Here is a 20,207-nt window from a genome sequence, read left to right on the forward strand (position 1 = left end):
GATTCGTCCATACGTCCTTCCACTAAATACATAATCGGTGCTGCATTAATGAATGATGACGTTTCTATTCAGCAAATTTATCAACATTATCATTTTATGCCCATACTGAATGGGGAATATTGCAATTAAAATTGTATTTTCATGAAGTTTGGGAACTTGCAGGGGGATTATATCCACTCCACAGGGACTTTAAGTTTTTGCCTTAAGGCTGTTGTTTCAGGGCAGATGTTTGGGGAACCAACAGGCTCCATGTCTCTTTCATCTCCAGTGCTACTGATGTGCTTTATGGCAATTAGGCTGTATCTTTACTCTACCCTGGCATATTTGCACATTTGCACTCTAGCACATTTGTATCTGGTCTGCATTTCCATTTCCTCCATTAGTTTGTGATTTATTGATGCTGATGTCCCAAATTTCCCCGTGTGGGACAATAAAGATAACTTGGACCTTGAGAATAAAAACAGCCAGCAGAGGCTGTGTTAGTCTGACTTTCAGCTCCTTGTATGATTACAGTAACACTGGTCCAACACGACTTTATCGTGTCTTTTCATGACTTTTACATGCCCATGCCTTTTAAAGCTCCATGGCCACAATAACTCAGATTTCTATTTTAAAAAACAGACTCAAAGATGATCAGAATGAGTTATTTTCTCAGCCTTTAACCATCTGAGCCCCAAAACCTGGCAACATCTTTTTGAAAAATCACCAAAATTGCCCCATTCATCAGAGCACAAACTGAGAAAAGAGAAGGAATGCTCAACTTCACAGTCCTTGAAATAATCCCGTGTGATCTGCAGTTCATTGAGGGAAATTATCTAATAAACAAACCTAATATCCATTACTTTACTGACTCAGCTGTGACCAAAAGTCACATAACAAAAAGTTAGACTTTTCAGGCTGTGTTTAAACAAAGCAGAGAGGAGACTAATATGGAAACAAAATATGATATAATGAAAATATGATATAATATCTATAATATGTGGAATCAACATTTTTTAAGTATTTGTAACATCTATGGACACTTTATACCATTATTACCAAAGTGTCATACTGCACAGAAGACGTTGTTGAGTCTTCTTGCTATGGCTCTGCTGTTTCCATAGAGGTGCAGGATTTTGTATTGTAGTAAAAAAAGAAAAAGAAAAGAGCCCTCATTGAGTAAAAATGTGACAAAATGCCCGGATGCTGCTTGGCGTTTAGAGGGTTTAAAAGATCTTATTGGGTGAATAACAAGGAGTTCTCCTCATAACGGGTAAAGTCTGTGAAGTTCAATTTTAATAAAAGCTCCATCTCCAATAATGACCTTACTGAAAAATTTAAACATATAACTGCCTGGTACACTGTTCTGGGTCTAAAAACCAAAGCTGTTTCCACATATAAAGGCTTTAAACAGCAGATAAAGCAGAGCGCTGTTTAGGGAAAACTACTTGGGACAACCCATCCACAAACAATTCAGAGAGAGGAGATACTACAAAGTGGGAAAGTATGTCAGTGACCGAAATAAAATGCAGCTCAAGTGGAAGAAAGAAGATGTTAAAAAAAAAAAAAAAATAGTATTTTGCAGATGCTTCTGCCTTCTCCTTCTATTGCCCTCTGGTGGGTTTTAACACACATTTTGTGCATGGCCTCCTGCTTAACAAACACACAAAACAGACACGAGCGCACTCAAACTGTAACTGTATGAGATGCAAATGTACACACGATAAGTTGAACTATCCAGAGAGTCTAAAATGGGATACTTCATATTCAATAATTCATTATTCGAGAGAGGAACAGAAGAAAGACATTGAATTAGTGGGAGAAAAACAGAAAGCGATAGAGTGAGAGTGATGTAGAAGTAAAAGAGGGTTAACCAAGTGCCATTTGTCTTCAACATGATGCCCAGAACATCTCTCACTAAGACAGGGAGTGTGGACGCCAAAGATAAAGGATAAGGCTGTCATTGCTCTGGGTTTGTCTCATTGAAATTAAATCCCATGAAAGGAAAGAGTGATACACCATCTCTGAACCATTTTCTCTGGACTATGGTTTATAACGACAACTCACTATATTAACTACATTTAAATCAGACAGTTTTTTTTATTGCTATATTAAGCTGAATTGATTGAAATAGAAACGTAGCCATTCCGTCAGACTGACAAATGACTAGAAAACACGGCTGGAACACCTCCTGTGCCGCTACAAAAGAAGAAGCTATATGACAATACTTGTTACTATAATTTGGTCTTTGGGGATTTGTTGACAATATTCACTCTCCAAGACACTTTTTTTCCTCTTTCATCATTTTCTCCTGTTTCTCCTTTCATGCAAAACCGCTGCTCCCGTAACCTGCTTTGCTCACACACTTCCACGCACTCGTACAGCCTCCATACAGTCTTCCTGCAAAGCTCTCTGAAGTCTGAAGCTGCTTTGCATGATTCAGGAGGAGAGCCAGGGGAGACAAGCCTCTTCAACTGACTTCACATATTAGCTGCAGCCACAGTGAGGCGAGAGAGATAAAGATGGAGAGACAGAGAGAGAAGAGAGCTGTGGGCACAGTGACCTATATATTCTGCACAACTCTATTCACCGAGCGCGAGATACAGTATCGCACAGGACTGTAACGGGACGCACCTGCTGCTCGACTCATTGACCTTGATTCTGATCTGACGGGCCTCCATGTGTCCCAAATCAGTCCACGGGCTGTTTGAAGCAGCCGAGAGAGTCAGGGAGGGTCTCATCTTTTACAATACGTTACAATCCATCAGCAACAAAAAAGCGAAATCATGCTAATTGCTTGACATTCTTACATAAAATACAATTAAAACTGTTTAGTAGGTAGAGTAACTGTTACACATGTAAAATTGAAACAGCAACACAAAGGTGGCACTGGATCAGAACCAAGAGGGTCACCACAGTCCCTTCTGAGGAGAGACGTGAATACTAAATTTCAAGAAAATGCACCAAAAAGACGTTGAGCTATCTCTCTCTGGACCAAAGTGGGAGCCCAAGAAACCGACCCTTCCAGCCACGGAGCCAAAATTAGCACCGAACACATGCTTCTCGATCAGTTGGATTAAGAAAAAGAGGTTAGCAAGAAGAATTAACTCTGTTTACATCTTCCCTGCCTGACAGCATCCGGTCAGTGCAAGAATGAATAACACATTTTATATGTCATCATCCTTTAGGATTTGGCACTCATCCCACCGTACGGAGGGTCACGGCCTTCTTTCCTCACAGACAAGAGACGATAAAGAGAGACAGAGAAGGTGATGCGCAAACACAAGAGAGGAAGATGCTGTAAGTGGATGCTGTAGATACTGTAGGGAGACGTGTGTGTTTGTGTATCAGTGTTTTGTGTGCCAGTTTGACGCAGTTAAGTTAATCTCATTATGTGATACTAGACGAGTGTGTGACTACGAGGTCGTCAGTTTGTTGGAAACTGTGACCAGGAATGTGGGTCAGAAGATCACACAGCAACATTATCTTGTGTCGCTGCCGAGTCACAGCAAACGAGTAATTTCTGCACTTTTCATTAGGCGCATTTTGACGCACTGTGTGTGAGTTGTTTCTCTGTGAGTCCGTGTCCCAGAGCATCGTAGTCGGTTTTTTGTGTGTGCAGAAGGAGTAATGCATCCCTGCAGCATGTTCTGTGCTCGCGTGAGCTCTCACGGCAGCTTTCACGCTAGCTACTGAAATCCAGGTCACGCACAAAAAGGAAAAAAAAAAAAAGTCCACAACTCATCGCAAACGTAACCTGTGTGTGTGTACATGCATGTTTGTGTCTGTGTGCTGTACGCGTGTCCAATGCATGTTTAAAATGTGACAGCAGTAATTAAAGCTAAGGAGGAGACTGATGCTAACTCTGTAGCGGTAACCCATGGCAACCCAACCAGAAGAGAACATGTCTGGTTCATTAAAAAAAAAAAAAGGTTGAAAACCATCTAAGCCAGCATCTAAGCCAGCATCCTGAGAAGCTGTTCAATCCAAAAAACACCTTAAACCTTTAAGATTGGCAGGATGACTTGGACACTTACATACATTACTTCTTCTACTTGCTAAAAATAAATCTATAGATATATTAATAATTTCTTGAGCGCAATATGTTTATTCACTGTATTATCTACAATAGTTGATCTATGTTTACACTATCCAGTTCTTTGCTGACCCAGTTTCACCGCAGGTTCATTAAACTTTCAACTAATCTGATCTACTCCAATCATACTCTCTACACACTGAGCCATAGAGACTTAAAAGGGAAAGGTAAAACCTTCCATCATGGATGAGATGTTTGAGTATGTGGGCTTTATCAATCCATGGAGATTGGTTTAGTCTTGATTCACTAACAAAATCATCTTCCAACTCTCATTTACTGTCATGAGCCACTGAGATGAGTTCTGTGCACACGGTTTCTGGAATCAGAGTCATCTGAGTTTGAAAGTGAAAAAGGCTTGAAATTGAAGTTGATGTAGAAGTTCCTTAAAATGCAGTACCACCAATGGTCACTGGGTGCTGGCTTCAACAAATCTCTCGCTCCAATAGACTCATCTAAAAAGTTTCAAGTCAATAAATTATTGCCACCAGTCATTATGGTTTTGTGAACTAAATTCACTCCTTCTGTTTCCTGCATTGAGGTCATGGGAGAACATAAAGTGCAAAATGGGGCATTTTAGCTGCTTTTTCTGCATGTAGACCACATTAGACCAGGTCCAGATCAAAACCACTACACTTAGACAGGCCAATTTAAGAATAGATTTCAACCAAGAAGAAGGGATGTGAATTTTAACACCGACTGTGTTCGTCTGCTTCTGAGACTTAATGAAACATGGATGGAAACACTCTGATTGTAAATGTTGTTACAGCACATCTTTATTGTCCAAAATGTCAGTATGGCTATTGGCCTCAATAACTCAATAACTATTCTCACAGTAAATACCTTGATTTAGAAACATCTAGACTCTGGAAGAACAACTTAGTCGTGAAAGTTTTCACAAAAGCAGGAAACCTCGTCCTTGGATTGGATTTTATGATTTATTTTTTAGGATTTAAGGCAAAATCTGAGAAGACCTGACATCATATTAAAAATCCTGCCATGCTTCTTAGCATTTAACTCACATGAAAACACTTTGAGTCACAACTGAATATCCAATGTACTGTTTCCATCTGAATAATTATTGTTGATAGTTTTTGTTAGTGCGATACTATAATTGCCGTTGTATTTAGCACTTTGCTGGAGTGACAGTAGTGGATGTTGACATTTTTAGGCTTTGTTGGCTTTGCACTTTGTTGTAGCATGTCACCACATATCACGTCATATTTGGATGATTGTGCACCACGCAATGAGCTAAACCGCATCATGACACCATAACTGACTTGCTTGAGAGGGCAAGAAGAGGTAAATAATAAGCCTACCACTGGAAACTTAAACGAGCACCCCTTTATCTGCATGACGTGGCAAAAGGTAAGGAGCAAGCTCGACTGTTGCTATTTTTAGAGAACTCACAGGTGAAGCAGCAGTCCATAAATGACTATGAATGATGTAGAGGGTCGCATATATCCCTGTGAGTGCTGCTAATTTGACATGAAGGCTTGTAGTTTTGCAACCACAGCGTTTGTAACCAAGAATGGGTAAAGTGGTGAACTGGGTCAGGGTCAGTAGCTTACAGAACCAGAGAGACGGAGCAGCAGGAATAAGAATATAAAAAAAGAAAGAGGAGAAAAAAAGTCAAACAAAGCCCCAAAGTCATAAAATGCTGTTGAATTTTGCATGTTACCTGTTATGCCAATCTGTCTGGCATCAACATTTGTGTTCTTTTTTTAGCTTCTAAAATGCCTCCGGGGCTCTGAGCTCTGCGGTCACTGGAATCAAGCATTTATTCATAACCAGGTGAACGCAGAGCTGAGCAGCAGGGACGGATGAGGAACCTGGGGCCGCTCGCATGGGTCAGATCCTGTCCTGACAGGGTATAGCTCCCCCATCCCGCTGACTTTCAATCAAATATTCACTATCTCCTGCAGAGCCAACATTTAAACACCAATAGCCAGCAGAGAGGGAGGGCAGAGGGAGGCAGGCAGCGCTGGATGGGGGTTGGGGAGGTTGCGGACATTCATAATCCAGAGCAAAGAGAATGCCTGCTCCTATAACCAATCCTCTATTTTGGGAAGTGTCTGTCTGCCCCTGCTGTGTCCCCGAACAGGAACACCGAAGCAGCTGCATGACGAGGGGAAGCTTTTGGAGCAGAACATGGGCTTTTCATGTGTAAAAAGGCCACAAAAACATGGATTCATTGTGCATCTATGAAGGAGAGCATAGATGTTCATTGGGGGTATAAAGGGAGGATTGAGAAAGGAGGTCTATTATTAGCTCCATCTTTCTACGCTGCCAACATGGATGTGTGTGTGCCATCAAAAAACATTAAATCCAAAGAGAAATGTGTGCACGTCCTCGCTCCGATACAGATTAGACGAGCGCACACACAGACACACACACACTGATAATGAGATTTAAACATTCAATTCCATTATTTTGGCAGGAGGGTTGTGGTGTTAACGGGCCGGGTTTGGCACAGCCGCTGGGTTTTCCTATTTAGAACAACTACCCTGTTCCTAAATCTGATATCCTGAAATGAGCATTTCCCGTATCGCTTTTCTATCTGATACTAGCTCTCCTCGGAAGGCTGAATGTATGTCAGAGATGAATTTTGAATATGCATGAGGAGGAAGGGGAAGGAACTGGGGCAGGGAAGTGGAACGTCATGACCAGGAGTTACTATTGATCCACGCAGGAGACGATGAACCTGCACAGCTGCCTTACCTTCACTCTGACCTTTATGTGAATACAAATGCAGATCACACAGCGTGTAAAGCTGCTGCAGTTTTCACTCGGCGGTTATGCTGACACTGTTTACTTCTTCTGTCTAGTTTACATTAATTAAATTTGTTTTTAAAGGCTGTACACTGTTTGCAATTTTGGTTCTGTGTAGACAGTTTGCCAAATAAGCAAAGATGTTCTGAGGACTTTTAAATTTTGGCTCGACACAAAACACTCTGCGTCTTGTTTACATTTATTCCAGATAATCATGGTTTTAATTAGGATGCCCGAGTGGCCTTTAAGGCACTCATCAACAGCAATATCCTCTGGTGGAGGAGCTTTGTTGCAGTTTGTTTTCCATTTCTCTCCTCCCTCATCTCCTCTCAGCTTTATGATCCAGGCAGCATCAGGTAAACATACACAGATCATCCACGTTAATAACCAGCCACAAGCCTTTTTGATTCTTTAAACGCTCCAAATGCAAACCTTAGAAGCATCACATATAATCAGCAATAACTACCAAAAATGTCGACTAATTTTTATTTTTACAAGACAGCATGCAGCCGAGTAAGAGAGATATATAAGAATGAACCAAAGTACCGTTATCCTAAGAAATCTCACAAATCACATTCGGATCCTCGTTCACATAAATCCAATTCATAAAATGTCCAATTCCTTTTTTGTTGAGTCTAGTTCTTCTTGTGCACAAACCGTCTGTATATTTTGTGTGATGTGGAGAGATGTTGATTGTACTCAGTATTGTTTTGAATCACTCTCCAGTCAATGATCACATCCTTACAATTACATCTCTGTCTATCAAAATTACGTACTCAGACGTTTTATCTATGAACAATTATATCTTAAAATGGCTCAGATGGAGCTTAACACCATTGCTCTCTTTGAAATGTGCAAATCTATGAAGTCTTTGCCTGTTTTTCCATCTGTCTCTTTGACGCTCGCTGCAGCTTAAGCATACCAGCTCATCTATGACTCTAAACATCACAAAACAACTCTGAACTACACAATGGAAAGTTTCACCATTGGAGTAATTCAGTCGATCATGTTTGAACCAGAAACTGATTCTGAAGAAGAACACTGAAACAGAAACACTCCTTAAGTGTGTTACACATGAAACTCTGGCTGTCTGAATTTGTGTTTTTCAGACTCTCGTCGGGACATTTTTAGGGTGGAAAAGCTCAACGTTGGTGTCGACTGCTTCTTTCTCTCATGATACGTCTTCTAGCACATGCAAAACACCACATACACATGACAACAAGGTAAAAAGCTTGATTTGAAAAAAAAAAGTGAGCAGCGTGTTTCTTACCTCTCCATAGTCCGTTGTAACCACGAGGGTTCCATCCCCACAGGAGTTGACGGTGGCCGGAACCAGCTGCTCCTTCTCTCTGACCCAAACCCGGGCCCCCTAGACCACACAAACACACATGTGCACTAAGGTTAGACACTGTGACCAGTACAGAAATGAGTTATATTTGGTTATGTAAAGCGGTGAGCACAGTGGAAGACTTCAGCTGTATCTGTTTTGTTTTTTAACATAATTTATTTAGTATTTTTATCAGATCCCACCACTCTTTATTTTAGTTTTTTAAAAAAGGAAAAGAAACACACACACAAGTGAATCAAAAGGCAATCTAAATCAAATAACGGTAATGGATGTAAACTACATCTGTAGCTCTTTGTTCTTTTGTTAATAAAACGATAATACACTGCAGACCGTCCATTTGAAAACACTCTCATCAGCCATTCAAAACCAAATAATGGCAGACATCAACTCTTGTGGCAACTGATAATGTCCTCTGAGGTGTTTCACTACAGTGTAAGAAGACAGCAGTGGCTATAAAGGCAGCACAATGTCACGAAAAGTGTTGTAAAGTAAATAATCTGGGGTTATTTTATAGGTTTGGTATCAGAGTTGGTACACATGATGAGCAGTGCAGACAGATGTGTTAAATAGGAGACTGTAAACACGAACATCTGGCTATTTCTCTGTGTGTGTGTGTGTGTGTGTGTGTGTGTGTGTGTGTCTCTCAGGGTCACAGGAAGTGTGCTCTTCCTCGACCTTTCCACTCAGACAAAGCCCTCTTTCATACAGTCGCTGACCTCTGACCTGAAACCCCTAAAAAAGGGGCTCAGCCAAACAGAGGAGGGAGAGAAGAGTCAATGGAGCGACTGACTTACTGTAAAGACGCCACCACATGCCCTCTTCTACATTTTGCTATTACTGCACCAACATTTGTGATTTTACCAAGCGTTGCCTCTAGAAGATAACTGCAGAAGTGGCATCACGGTGTAAATTAAGTTAATCATAAATAATAATATTAAATAGAGGAACCATTAATGCTGCTTAATCACTCGTCCCGTATCTTTTAGATGGCTTAAAATTCAAGTTTTAGGTCAAAGCGACAGGGAAAGTGCTTGGTTTTACCTAAATAAGTTAAATGGTTAAAAGTTGATGTACTTTTTTAAATACAGAACTCACAGTTAGCATTTGTAAGCAAAAGACAAACATGAGATAAATGACTATAACACACAATGTGGGAAGATTCAAGTGTTTGTTGTGTTTTTCTTTCGTTACATAATATTATATCGTTAGCCTCATAGCATAACTGCCTAAGTCATTTTTTGGTCAAATTGAGATATTTGCCTAACTTTACTCTCCTATCACTTCTGCATCATCCTGTCTTTCTACCTATGTCATTGGCCAATCACTTCTGGTTGAATGTACTGTTAAAAAAATCAATAATAAATACCAATGTCATTTCTAAAAATTGTGTTTTTTCTCATTTCCCAAAAACATGAAAATATGACTTAGGCAAGTATGCTATGAGGCTAACGATATGTCTTTGTCAAAAAAACTACAAGTCCTTCTGAGGGCATCTAAAAAGAGGCTCTTATTACATAATATGTCTTCAGAGGACAAGTTGCTGTTATTGACAAATACTGCACATACAGATGTTATACAGTGTTCTAAACCATTCACAAAACCTGCATACTGTACATATACAGTCTGTGTGAATGTCAGAGAAATAAGCATCCAATCTGTTAAGGAGCTCATCTCATTATGCAGAATGAATATTTTTCTATGAACATATAAGTAAATTAACTCTCCCAAAATGTAACTATTTGAATGAACACTTTTCTTTATATTTTATTTATTTTAGTATTTGCTGCTTTATTCAGTTTATCATTGTAAATTCGATATGAGAAAAAAAATCCGATTTTTCACTTTTTTCTGACATTTACTCCACATCATTTAATGATGATGCAGATATTTGATATTTATTTGGTTAATATATATTATTCTCTTTTTTCAAGTCTTGTGAAGTCATTCTCACCCTGTCATCAATGTGTTCTGGGATTTTTTTTCGCCTTTTTTTGTGCATTACTGGTGCTAGCAATATTATATTATATGGATGTTCTTGTTGTAGAAGCAAAGCTTCTTGACACAAACGCTCCAGTCTATAACCTAAAAAAGGGTTTAAGTCCTAAAAAGACGCTACGGGACACCAGATGTGTCTGTGTGAATGAAGTGAGCAGCAGCGGAGGAGTGGAAGTGCATTGTTTTAGCAGCAGATGGTCCCACATCCCCCAAGCATTACCTGACAACATTTATCCTTTCATTTTCCTCTACTCTCTATTTCTTCTTTATTTTTCTAACACTCAATCCTGCACACATGCACACTGATGACAAAAGAAAACCAGTCACGCCCCAGGCGACGGAGCTAACCTGGCAGGAATCAGTCACACATACAGTATTCTATATATACACACAAATGGGTTGCTCAGGGGAAAGCTTCGGGGGTAAATGTCTTCATGCATTTGGATGCAGACTTTAACACTGCTGGCTGGTGCCAAACATATCCTCCTGCAGTTCATCCTTTGCATTAGTCTTTGTACGAGTCTCCTTCACTGCTCTGTTGTTCTTTCCTCAGCAACTCCCTATATATAGTCCCCTCACTGCTCCTCTAGATCCTCTCTGTGCAGCCAGTCAGCCTGTCTCATCCCTAACTCGTCTGCCTGTCAGATTCCAGCACACTGAGCTATTATAATGACCTAATGACCTCCCCAGCCTCAGGCTCTCTGCTCACAGTTCACCAGTACTTCACTACATCCTGTTTTAGCTGATAAATTGACCCCTAACCCTGCTTAAATCTCCAACACTGGTCCTTTAGCCTCAGTCCTGTAGCGCTGTAGTGGTACAGACATAAATGCATCGCCGAATGTCCACCGTGGATCATGTGTTAATAGATGCTTCTGCTTTCTGTCTCGCTCTCTCTGTCTCCGTCTTCTCTTTAAGTAAATTGGTCTCTAGTCCCAGATCGATGTACTATCCCAGGGAAGGGGAGACAGAGGGTTATAAATGACCTGCCAGCGTTACAACCTATACCCAACACCCTCATCCTCTCCTCCCCTGCTTTGTGTTCCCCTCCCCTCCCCCCTATCTATTACTGGCCCAGACAAACAAGAATGGCCATGCATGACAACAAACTCCAACCCTTGCTGTGCACTAAATTCTGTGGCCACAACACCACATCACACCCTCTCCATCTCTGTGAAATCCAAACCGGCCCGCAGTCAAACTCAGGCCTCCAGCTCCGTCCATCACCTTTTCGTCAGGCTCCATTAAACATCAACCGACCTCGATTGTCGCTTGAGCCTCAAACATGACCCCTGACCTCGAGCGTCGCACCCTGCTGCAACAGGAGCTGAACGAGTACTAAAACATCCTGCCCAATGAATGCTATCAGATGAATTTCTTCATGCAAGTTAGGAATAATGAACTGCTGCTACAAGCACAATATTCAAGTATGTGATTACAGCTGGGCTATACATTGTGATGATGGCTGATGATTAATAGTGTTTTGCTCTCTACCAGAAATGAATCTTTTCCACAGCTTAATTGGATGAACGCACCACTTGTTCAACCTGGCAGCTATTCTGAAAATGTCACTACACTTGTTTCTAGATACACTTGAAGCAAGAAAACAGGCCACACTGCTGCAGAATGAGTCCTCGCTCGTACATTTGTGAACTCTACTGATTCTAAGTAGATGGTTATCAAACCGCAATGTCATGCTGACACCTGGGTTTGTGAGATGTACTCAGGTTTGAAAACAAATATAAGCTCTCGAATCTCTGCAACGACAACATCACTGAAAGCACCGAGGATCTGTTACTGCCTGATGACATAAACTTTCCATTCTCTGTAATCTGATTTAATATTGATCAAGCATTAATAGAAGCCTATATGGTTTCAAACCTTTGTCAAAGTCAAAGGAGGGGAGATAAAAACATCACAACTCAGTTAAAGGACACAGAGAAGCAATATCTGTTGTTGACAGGTGAAAACATGACTCAACCTTTTTCCCTTCGTGTATCAAAGCCTCTCAATAGAAGGAAAAATCAGAAGGGAAGATTATACCGACAAGAAAAACGGGAGGACTAATGAGAAAATCCTGACCATCTTATAATCTTTCATTACTGAAAACACAAAGGAGAGCGTCCCCGGAGCGCTCGGCCCAGACGTCTGAACAGCTGTGTGTGTGCGATAAAGGGCTTGTTTCTGCTCAGGCGGTTACATGGACGCCCGTGCCATTTGATTGAGGCATGGCCCCGGAGACGGTCTCTGATGAAGGACCCCTCACGCCCCAACAAGCACTGATGAATCGTCGGCGCAAACATACAGCCAGCGTCTGCAGGCGGACACACTTTGATATCGAACCGTGCAGCCGAACTGACGGAAACAAACACCAACAGTGCGAACAGATGTGCAGTTTCTCTTTATGTCCATATATATTACATATTGTTTCCTCTCAAATATTTACACAGATTTACAGGAATCTATGTTAACATGTCATGCTGTTTTTGGTGCACATGCCCACTAACAGTCTGCCTTTCTAGCAGATCATGTGCATGTTCAGATGTTACTGATGTTAGCATGTTAGCAAGTATAATGTTTATCATGTTTTCCATCTTAAATTAGTGTTGTAGTGTGCTTACATTATCTAGTTACTACTAAACACAAAGTTCAGCTGAGGTTGATGAGAATATTATTGCTTTAAACCAATAATATTCATTACCCCACAGAAATATCAACTAAAACTTTGACCTGATGACATGCAGTTATGTCATACATCGACATGTTTCAGCCCGTAAATTTTGTCTGACATGTCTGATGTTGAAAACTTGTTTTCCTGCTTTCTGGTAATTCATTTTTTTGTACCAATTTGTGCCTTTTCTGCATCAAGTTATCGTATAAATGTCATTTTCATGTAAAAGAAAATGCAAAATTCAGGCACAATGAGTAAAAGTTTCCTAAATATTGAGGAGGATGTTTGCCCTGAAACCTACCTCCTATGATAAATGAACCATCCTTAATGTAGATATTGAGTTCAGTCTGGAATGAAGTGATGGACAGACTGATATTGTCATTCCTAAAGCTGTGGCTAAAGTGAATACTAGAAATAAAGGTAAAGAAACCATAAGCTAAGAGATATATTAGAAGAAAAAGACATAAATGTTGTGAATCAATAAGTTGTAGATGCTAATAGCAGGTATTTAATGGAAAAAAGTGAACTTTAATCAAAAAGCTGATGAAAGGAACCACAATCCAGACATATTAAAAGCATGGAGACCTGTCAGCAATTAACCAAAAATCCAAAAAGGTGACAAAAGCGTGGCATAAACTGAAACTAGAAATAAAGGAAGGCAAAAAGGCTAAAAAAAACCCCAAAAAACTAAAGAATTCAGGCAGGTGAACAGGAAGTCTACCATGAGGGAGACAAACAGGGTAATAAGCAGGACAAACAAGACAGAGGGACAGACAAGAATATTCAAATACTGAGAATTAATTGGGGAGACAAGACACAAGTGAAACTAATCAGGGCAATCAAAAGAGAACATAAGTAAAAATGCAGGCGACACAAGAAAAGGCAACTTCAAAATAAAATAGGAAGTAACTGAAAAGGGACATGAAGCCTCGACACAGACAAACATGAAGGGAAAGACAAGAGTGAATCACAAAAACAAATCAGACCCAGAAACCAGAAACCAAATGCATGACAATAAATGAATGACAGACACAGAAAGAGAGAAGACGAAGCATATCTGTCAACCGGACTGTCATGGACAGACAGGACAACAAAACACAAGACAAGAGGGACAACGGAAACGAAACTAGGAAATACCCACAACGCTAAAAAGAGGTTCCAAAGGTTAAAAGTAAAGGATGGTGAAGAAGACACAGAGTGACAGAAACGAAACACAAATGAATAAATGATGACAGAAGCAGCTGACCAGTCAGTAACTAATGGAAGGAAACCGAAGACCAGTGCGGAGGTGGAAGGACGCAGCAGGATCTCCAGAGAATAAAGGTCAAAGGTGCTCAAAGAGAGGACTCTGAATGTGTGGGTTTGTCTGTCTCTCTGTCCAGTTGCTTCATCACACTCATTAGCTACAGCTACTTAAAGCACAACATCCAAACAGCTGCTTTTCTGTCTTTCTTTTCCCACATATGTTCTCCCATCCACTCTGAAAGATGTTATTGTGCTCCACCAGATTTGTTTGGAAACCCCCAATTATCCACCTGCACAGTCTCTGCTCTCTTCGTAATGATGGATGTCTGGCAGGAGAGTGGCTCTAAGTGCTTATGTGAGTTAATCAGGCGAGAGGAAAAGGGCCAATGTGGTTTTGGTCAATCACAGTGTTTGAAACTGATATTATAGGATGCTTACAGTGTTTACAAGACACGTCCGACTGAAGGATGCACTGGTGTGGTATTACATTTATGAGTGGAAAGTTTCATGTGTTAGGATGTGATAATTTAGGAAATGTCAGCACCACAGAAGCTTGTGCCTATTCCTAAATATTTCTAAAATCATGCGTCAGCTCTAGTAGCGATCTGAAAAGAGCCAGATCTTATAGCTTGATTCTTGTTGTCTTCTTGGCAGACCACAACAGCGAGCTCCTGTCTTATTGACCAACTGAATGAGTGACCAAGCTACTCCAGTGCTAGACTTTCCCCATTGGTCACTGCTTTTTCAAGATAAATCATTGCAGCTCATTCCAATACTCTGCATGTGAGACGTTCACTGTTTACATCTCTCCCCTTCTAAACTGCACAAGTCTCTGCATGCACATCAGTCGCATACCACACCACCCACAAGTAAATCCTCAGCCTGTGGGAAACACTGCAGTGAAACGACGACAAAAAGAGCGGCTCGCAAGAACCCTTTGTTGGTACCAAAGAACCATTCAAAAGAATCAGGTCATTCTCAACAGCACTAATCTTCAGTATAACCTGAGTCTTACACTAACTAAATATATGAGGGTGATCAGTTTGTTTCAAGCAGAGCAAAAACAAAGAGCACGTCTGATTCTTAGAATGCAACCAACTAAGACACTGCAGACGTCAAAATGTGAGCAACTGCAATGTTAAGTTTCTAACCCTGCATCATTGTTCTCTTTGATATTTTCTGGTATGCTGGAAGTTTTTTACCATCTCAAAGAATAGATTTACTCGAAAGCAACTATGAAAACTCAAAGAGAGATTCTACTCTGCAGTCAAACATTCCTTCTGCTGCCTGTCAAAGCCATAATGCAATTGGAGGCTTGTCGTACACGTCAGGATCAAGTTCAAATTAGCTGCCGTTCACTCTACTGTCGAGTTTTCCCTTTTGGAGTAAAAGCCCCTTCAACTTTGCCGGCATCATCAGTCCATTAAAGTGACGGCATTTTGTCATTCAGACAAAGCTTATTTTTACGTTAATGTTCCTCATGGCTTCATGACAGCAACGATGGTACGCACGCAACATCAAGAGACAGAATTCATAAAAATGCATTAATAAACAAAAGACTAAATCCACAATTTAACTAATGATTTAACTGCCATTTGATCTTCATCGATCCCGTCCTAATGTTGGGGATAATAAGTAATTAATGAAGTTATTACTGCCGTTCCACAGACATAAATCCATGCAGCATTGCAGGATGATGTTCATCCTGTTGCTGTCTGATGTTGCAGGAATTAAATAAACTCAGAGGAAAGGCTCCTATAAACAACTGGAAGCAACAAACTGAATTTCAGCTACTGTTCTTGTTTTGTCACAACCCAGATTGCATTTATTATTGGCGAGTCTCTGTAATCTGAGATCTTATTCATTTATTGGACATTTCTGTTTGTAACATTAAGAAAAGTGAACGAGAAAGGCTTTTTGTGATATTAGCTCGGACCAGGTGAGATTGCTGCTGTGGCTTCTACAGAAAAGTGACCAGTGATCTCATTCAGACATGAAGCCGACACGTTCAGTTGCAGATTAATAGAAAGAAGTGTTGGAAAAGGATTACAAGCGTTACTTTTCATGAAGCATATGATTGTAAATGAGGTAAATTTGCGTGTGAAGCGGTGGGACTTTTTACTTTTCCTAATAATTGTGATAAAACACTCTGATCCGTCCCCTCTACTGCAGACAGGCCTGTGTCACAGACGCAAACTGTGTCAGTAATATTCCATTAAAGGTGATAATACAATCAGGACAGCGAGGCTTTCAGCAGATTATGGAAGCTGGAAGGAGAGCAACAACATGTGTTTATGTGTGCAGGTCTGTGTGGGCGTGTGTGTGTGTTTATGTGGGCGAGTGGGCGGCTGTTGCCTGTAAATAAGTCACATCTGTCACTGGAAGAGATTAAAGTTGAAATTCAACACTGCAGGTATAAAAAATATTTGCGGGCAAATGTGAACATGCTCAACGTCCCAAGTGAATAAATCAGAATAGATTATTTTATCCTCGAGCACATAATTATGTTTTAATCCAAGGCTTTATAGAACGGCTTGCTATTATACGTTTTTTGGGGGTTTTTTTTGGAGAGGCCACAGTTTAAAAGTCTCATGGCATTGTCATAAAAATCGTATTATACCTCACACTGGGGTTAACATCAGACTTTTAGACATCTGCACCTGCTGCTGAGGAGCACCATGAGCTCTACTGTTATTGCAGAGCTCTCCAGCTGGAAGAAACAAAAAAGCCAAAACAGAGAGTGTTTAGACTTTTAAATTAGGGCTTTACTATATTGAAAAAATAACTGACGTTGCAATATTTCTGTGATATATACTGCGATATGAAAAAAATACTGGAATGATCAGGAAATGACCTGGAATCACCAGATGACGAAAAACATACACCAAGAAGGACCACAGTGAACTTCGATGGGAGTGTATCTGCATTTGAAACACTACAAAATGAAACACTATTTAAACAACAAACTTAAATGTAACAAATAAATTGGAGCATTTCTTCATATGGTGCCTTCATCGTACAGAGATCTGTGATGCTGATTTGAATGTTCAAACAAATAGTTGTGTTGCCTCACATGGTGGCAAAAAATTGCACCACACTGCAACCAAATACCTGCTTTTGGTCAACATCATCCTTTCCATAGCAGACATATCTCCACACAACTGATGCTGCATTCTTATTGCAACCAAATCTTCGTTTTCAGGGTTTCTCCCCTGTTCCTCACTCATTTTGTGGTGCACATGTGGAAACTGAAAGTCAAACCCATCGCATTATGAATTAAGTCAATCAAAGCACAAAAAACTTCTTTACATAAGAGGAAATTATATTCTATTAGACATACTTTTCTTGCAGACTATTCTAAAGAAGAAATGCGCAAGTTTTCTTTTCTTTGTCAATCAGCAAAATTGTTTTAACATGGCACGTTTAACTTTATTTCCCTTACTTCACATTGCATCTCCTGCAATGTGACTATCACGCATGCACACATTGCAATATCTATGCAAAAGAATATGTTGTGCAGATGTCATATAAAGGTTAAAAAACACCTTTTGTCTCTAAACTGTATTACTATGTTTTCTTAAATGCTTGCTCTAAACATTTAACCACTTCTGAAGCAATCCAATCTGAAAAATATCCACCTGAGGGGACTTTTTTTTGCTCACTAAATTCTACTCCTGCATGCTATTATTGCACTTTTTCCAAACCTACCTCGTGTTTTTGCCAGAACACTGTATGACAACAAAGATTTTATTCAAATTTGCAGAATTCAGATGTGGGACTGGAACAGCAATAATATCTGGTATAGCTAAGCGTTTTCCCCCCAACAAACTGCACCTCAAAGTGTGCTGACATTCTGCCAAAAAAGTGTGCGTACCTCTGCTGCTTCCACCGTGCACTTCTACCAACCTAAAGCATCTCCCTGACAGACTGTCAAGCATAACCGTAGATCCATTTGAAACCTCAGCGCTGCATTCTTCATGCTGTCATTTGCTCACAAAGCATTCCTTGCTCTTTATCCAGCAGCAGGTTGCACCTCAACTGTATTTTTGTAACTCATAAAGGGTTTGCCTGGAGTGAAAGCAATTAAAAATCCCAACAGAATGCGTTGTGGTCAGCTTTACATTTAAATGTATGACTTACCAGGACAATCAGCGCTAAATGGCTCCTTTTAAACGCCTTTTCAAACAGAAAAAAACAAAGCTTTTCTCTTGCTATTCTTGTGAGAACATTTGACTCATTTTGCACACAAACCCACACAGAAGCCACCAGGTCAGAGCTCTCTCACAGCTACTTTACTGCTGATGCAGAAGCTCTGGCCTTTTTAAGAGCGCACCGTTTGGCTGCTTTTACTGTTACTTTGGCATAAATGAAGCTCTGGACAGATAACCTTTTAACCTGCGCTAAATTCCAAAGCAAACATGAATGATTTATCCAGGGTAAACCAGATCAGAGTATAGCACTAAATTACAAACGGGGGATAAAGGCAGCAGCTGTTAATGGTATTTCGTGTGTTTGTGTGTCTGTGTGTGTGTGTGCAAGTGTGTGTTTGTACAGTGCAAATCCTCTTTGAGCAGTCTGCTAATTATCACATTCTCTCTCATCTTGGATTAAACTACAGTCGCACACCCCCTCCAACACCCTGGCAACAAGACTCCACGGCAACAGTGTGGAAACAGGGCACCATGGAAACAGCCTCTCTCCTCTAGAAGCAGCGCTGGATGCTGGGAGTTGGTGTTCAGGTGTTGAGGATTGTGGGATATGGTGTCCTGTATTCTTTTATTTCAATTGCTGTTTTTTATCTATTTTTTATGTATTAATTTACTAGGGATATCTGTAACTGGACGTCAATTTATGAATAAAATGTAGAGGTTGTCTCTAAGACTCAGCAATCTGAGAGAAGAACATTACCTTCCAGCATGGTGATGCACATTAATTACAACTTGAATATTTTACCAATCAATGTTTACTCTTACTGCAGTTTTCATTAAATAATTTGTTTAATTTCAAATTAATTAATCCGAGAGTGGCTGTAATAAAACTAGGCTTGAGCTGAAACAATCTATTAGCCCTAAATTTATCATTAAGAGTTCTTTTAGTAATTACTTAAACTTTTAAATCATGATGAATGGTTCTAGAAACTGTTAGCATTTTGCATGTTTGTGTCTTATATTATTAGAAACTGAATATATTTAGGTTTTGGACTGTTAGTCAGACAAAACCAGACATTTATTGATGTCATCTTAAGCTTTAAGAAACTGTAACTGATATTTTGCACTATTTTCTGATGATTGACTGAGAAAGTCAAACATCCATCCATCATCTATACACCGCTTAATCCTCACTAGGGTCATGGGGGGCTGGAGTCTATCCCAGCTGACTCAGGGTGAAGGCAGGTTCACCTGGACAGGTCACCAGTCTATCACAGGGCTACACTTGGAGACAGACAACCAAGCACACTCACATTCACACCTACAGACAATTTAGAATCACCAATTAACCTCAACATGTTTTTGGACTGTGGGAGGAAGCCGGAGAACCCGGAGAGAACCCACGCTGCACGGGGAGAACATGGAGAGTCCACGCAGAAAGATCCCGGTGTCCCCACCGGGACGCGAACCTTCTTGCTGAGAGGCAACGATGCTAACCTCCGAGCCACCTTGCAGCCAGAAAGTCAAACATGGATAACATATATATTTACCATGTACTAGCTCAGGAAATACGAATTGCACCAACGAAAAGAATACAGTATACTAAAAAACAATAAACATTGTTGCATTTGTTGTTATCAAATCAAATGTGACAATATATAGTGATTTTTCATTTTAATTTTTCTTTTGCCATTGCCAGTTTAACCACAGCCTTCTTAAGAGAAAAGTAGGATTCTGGGAAATGTTGTTTTATTCATACACAATAAAATAGCTTTAACAGGATTTGACTGAGGCGGAGTTATAGTCTCACACCTACACATGCAAAACAAGCAGGAGAGTAAGAATAAGAAGAAGAAGAAAAAAAAGGACAAGAAGGGAAAGAGAAGAAAAAGAGTTGCCAGAAGGGGGAGGGAAACTCAGAGAAGCACTGAAAGTGGTTGGTTGAGCGAGATGGAG

The 20,207-nt window shown here is 40.2% G+C and overlaps 1 protein-coding gene across 1 annotated transcript in view; it reads right to left on the reverse strand.

The window, feature by feature from the left end:
- myo10l1 (myosin X, like 1) overlaps positions 1–10,623 on the reverse strand; it is a 45,182-nt gene extending 34,559 nt beyond the window's left edge. Inside the window, exons 1-2 of the mRNA XM_008276943.1 lie at positions 10,603–10,623; positions 8,115–8,213 (exon numbers count right to left, since the gene is read on the reverse strand). Of these exons, the coding sequence (XP_008275165.1) occupies positions 8,115–8,213; positions 10,603–10,623 (120 nt within the window). The remainder of the gene's footprint in view (positions 1–8,114; positions 8,214–10,602) is intronic.
- Positions 10,624–20,207: the final 9,584 nt, after the last annotated feature.

This window comes from Stegastes partitus, unplaced genomic scaffold (assembly GCF_000690725.1).
Source record: "Stegastes partitus isolate 25-593 unplaced genomic scaffold, Stegastes_partitus-1.0.2 Scaffold83, whole genome shotgun sequence".
Lineage (NCBI taxonomy): Eukaryota > Metazoa > Chordata > Actinopteri > Pomacentridae > Stegastes > Stegastes partitus.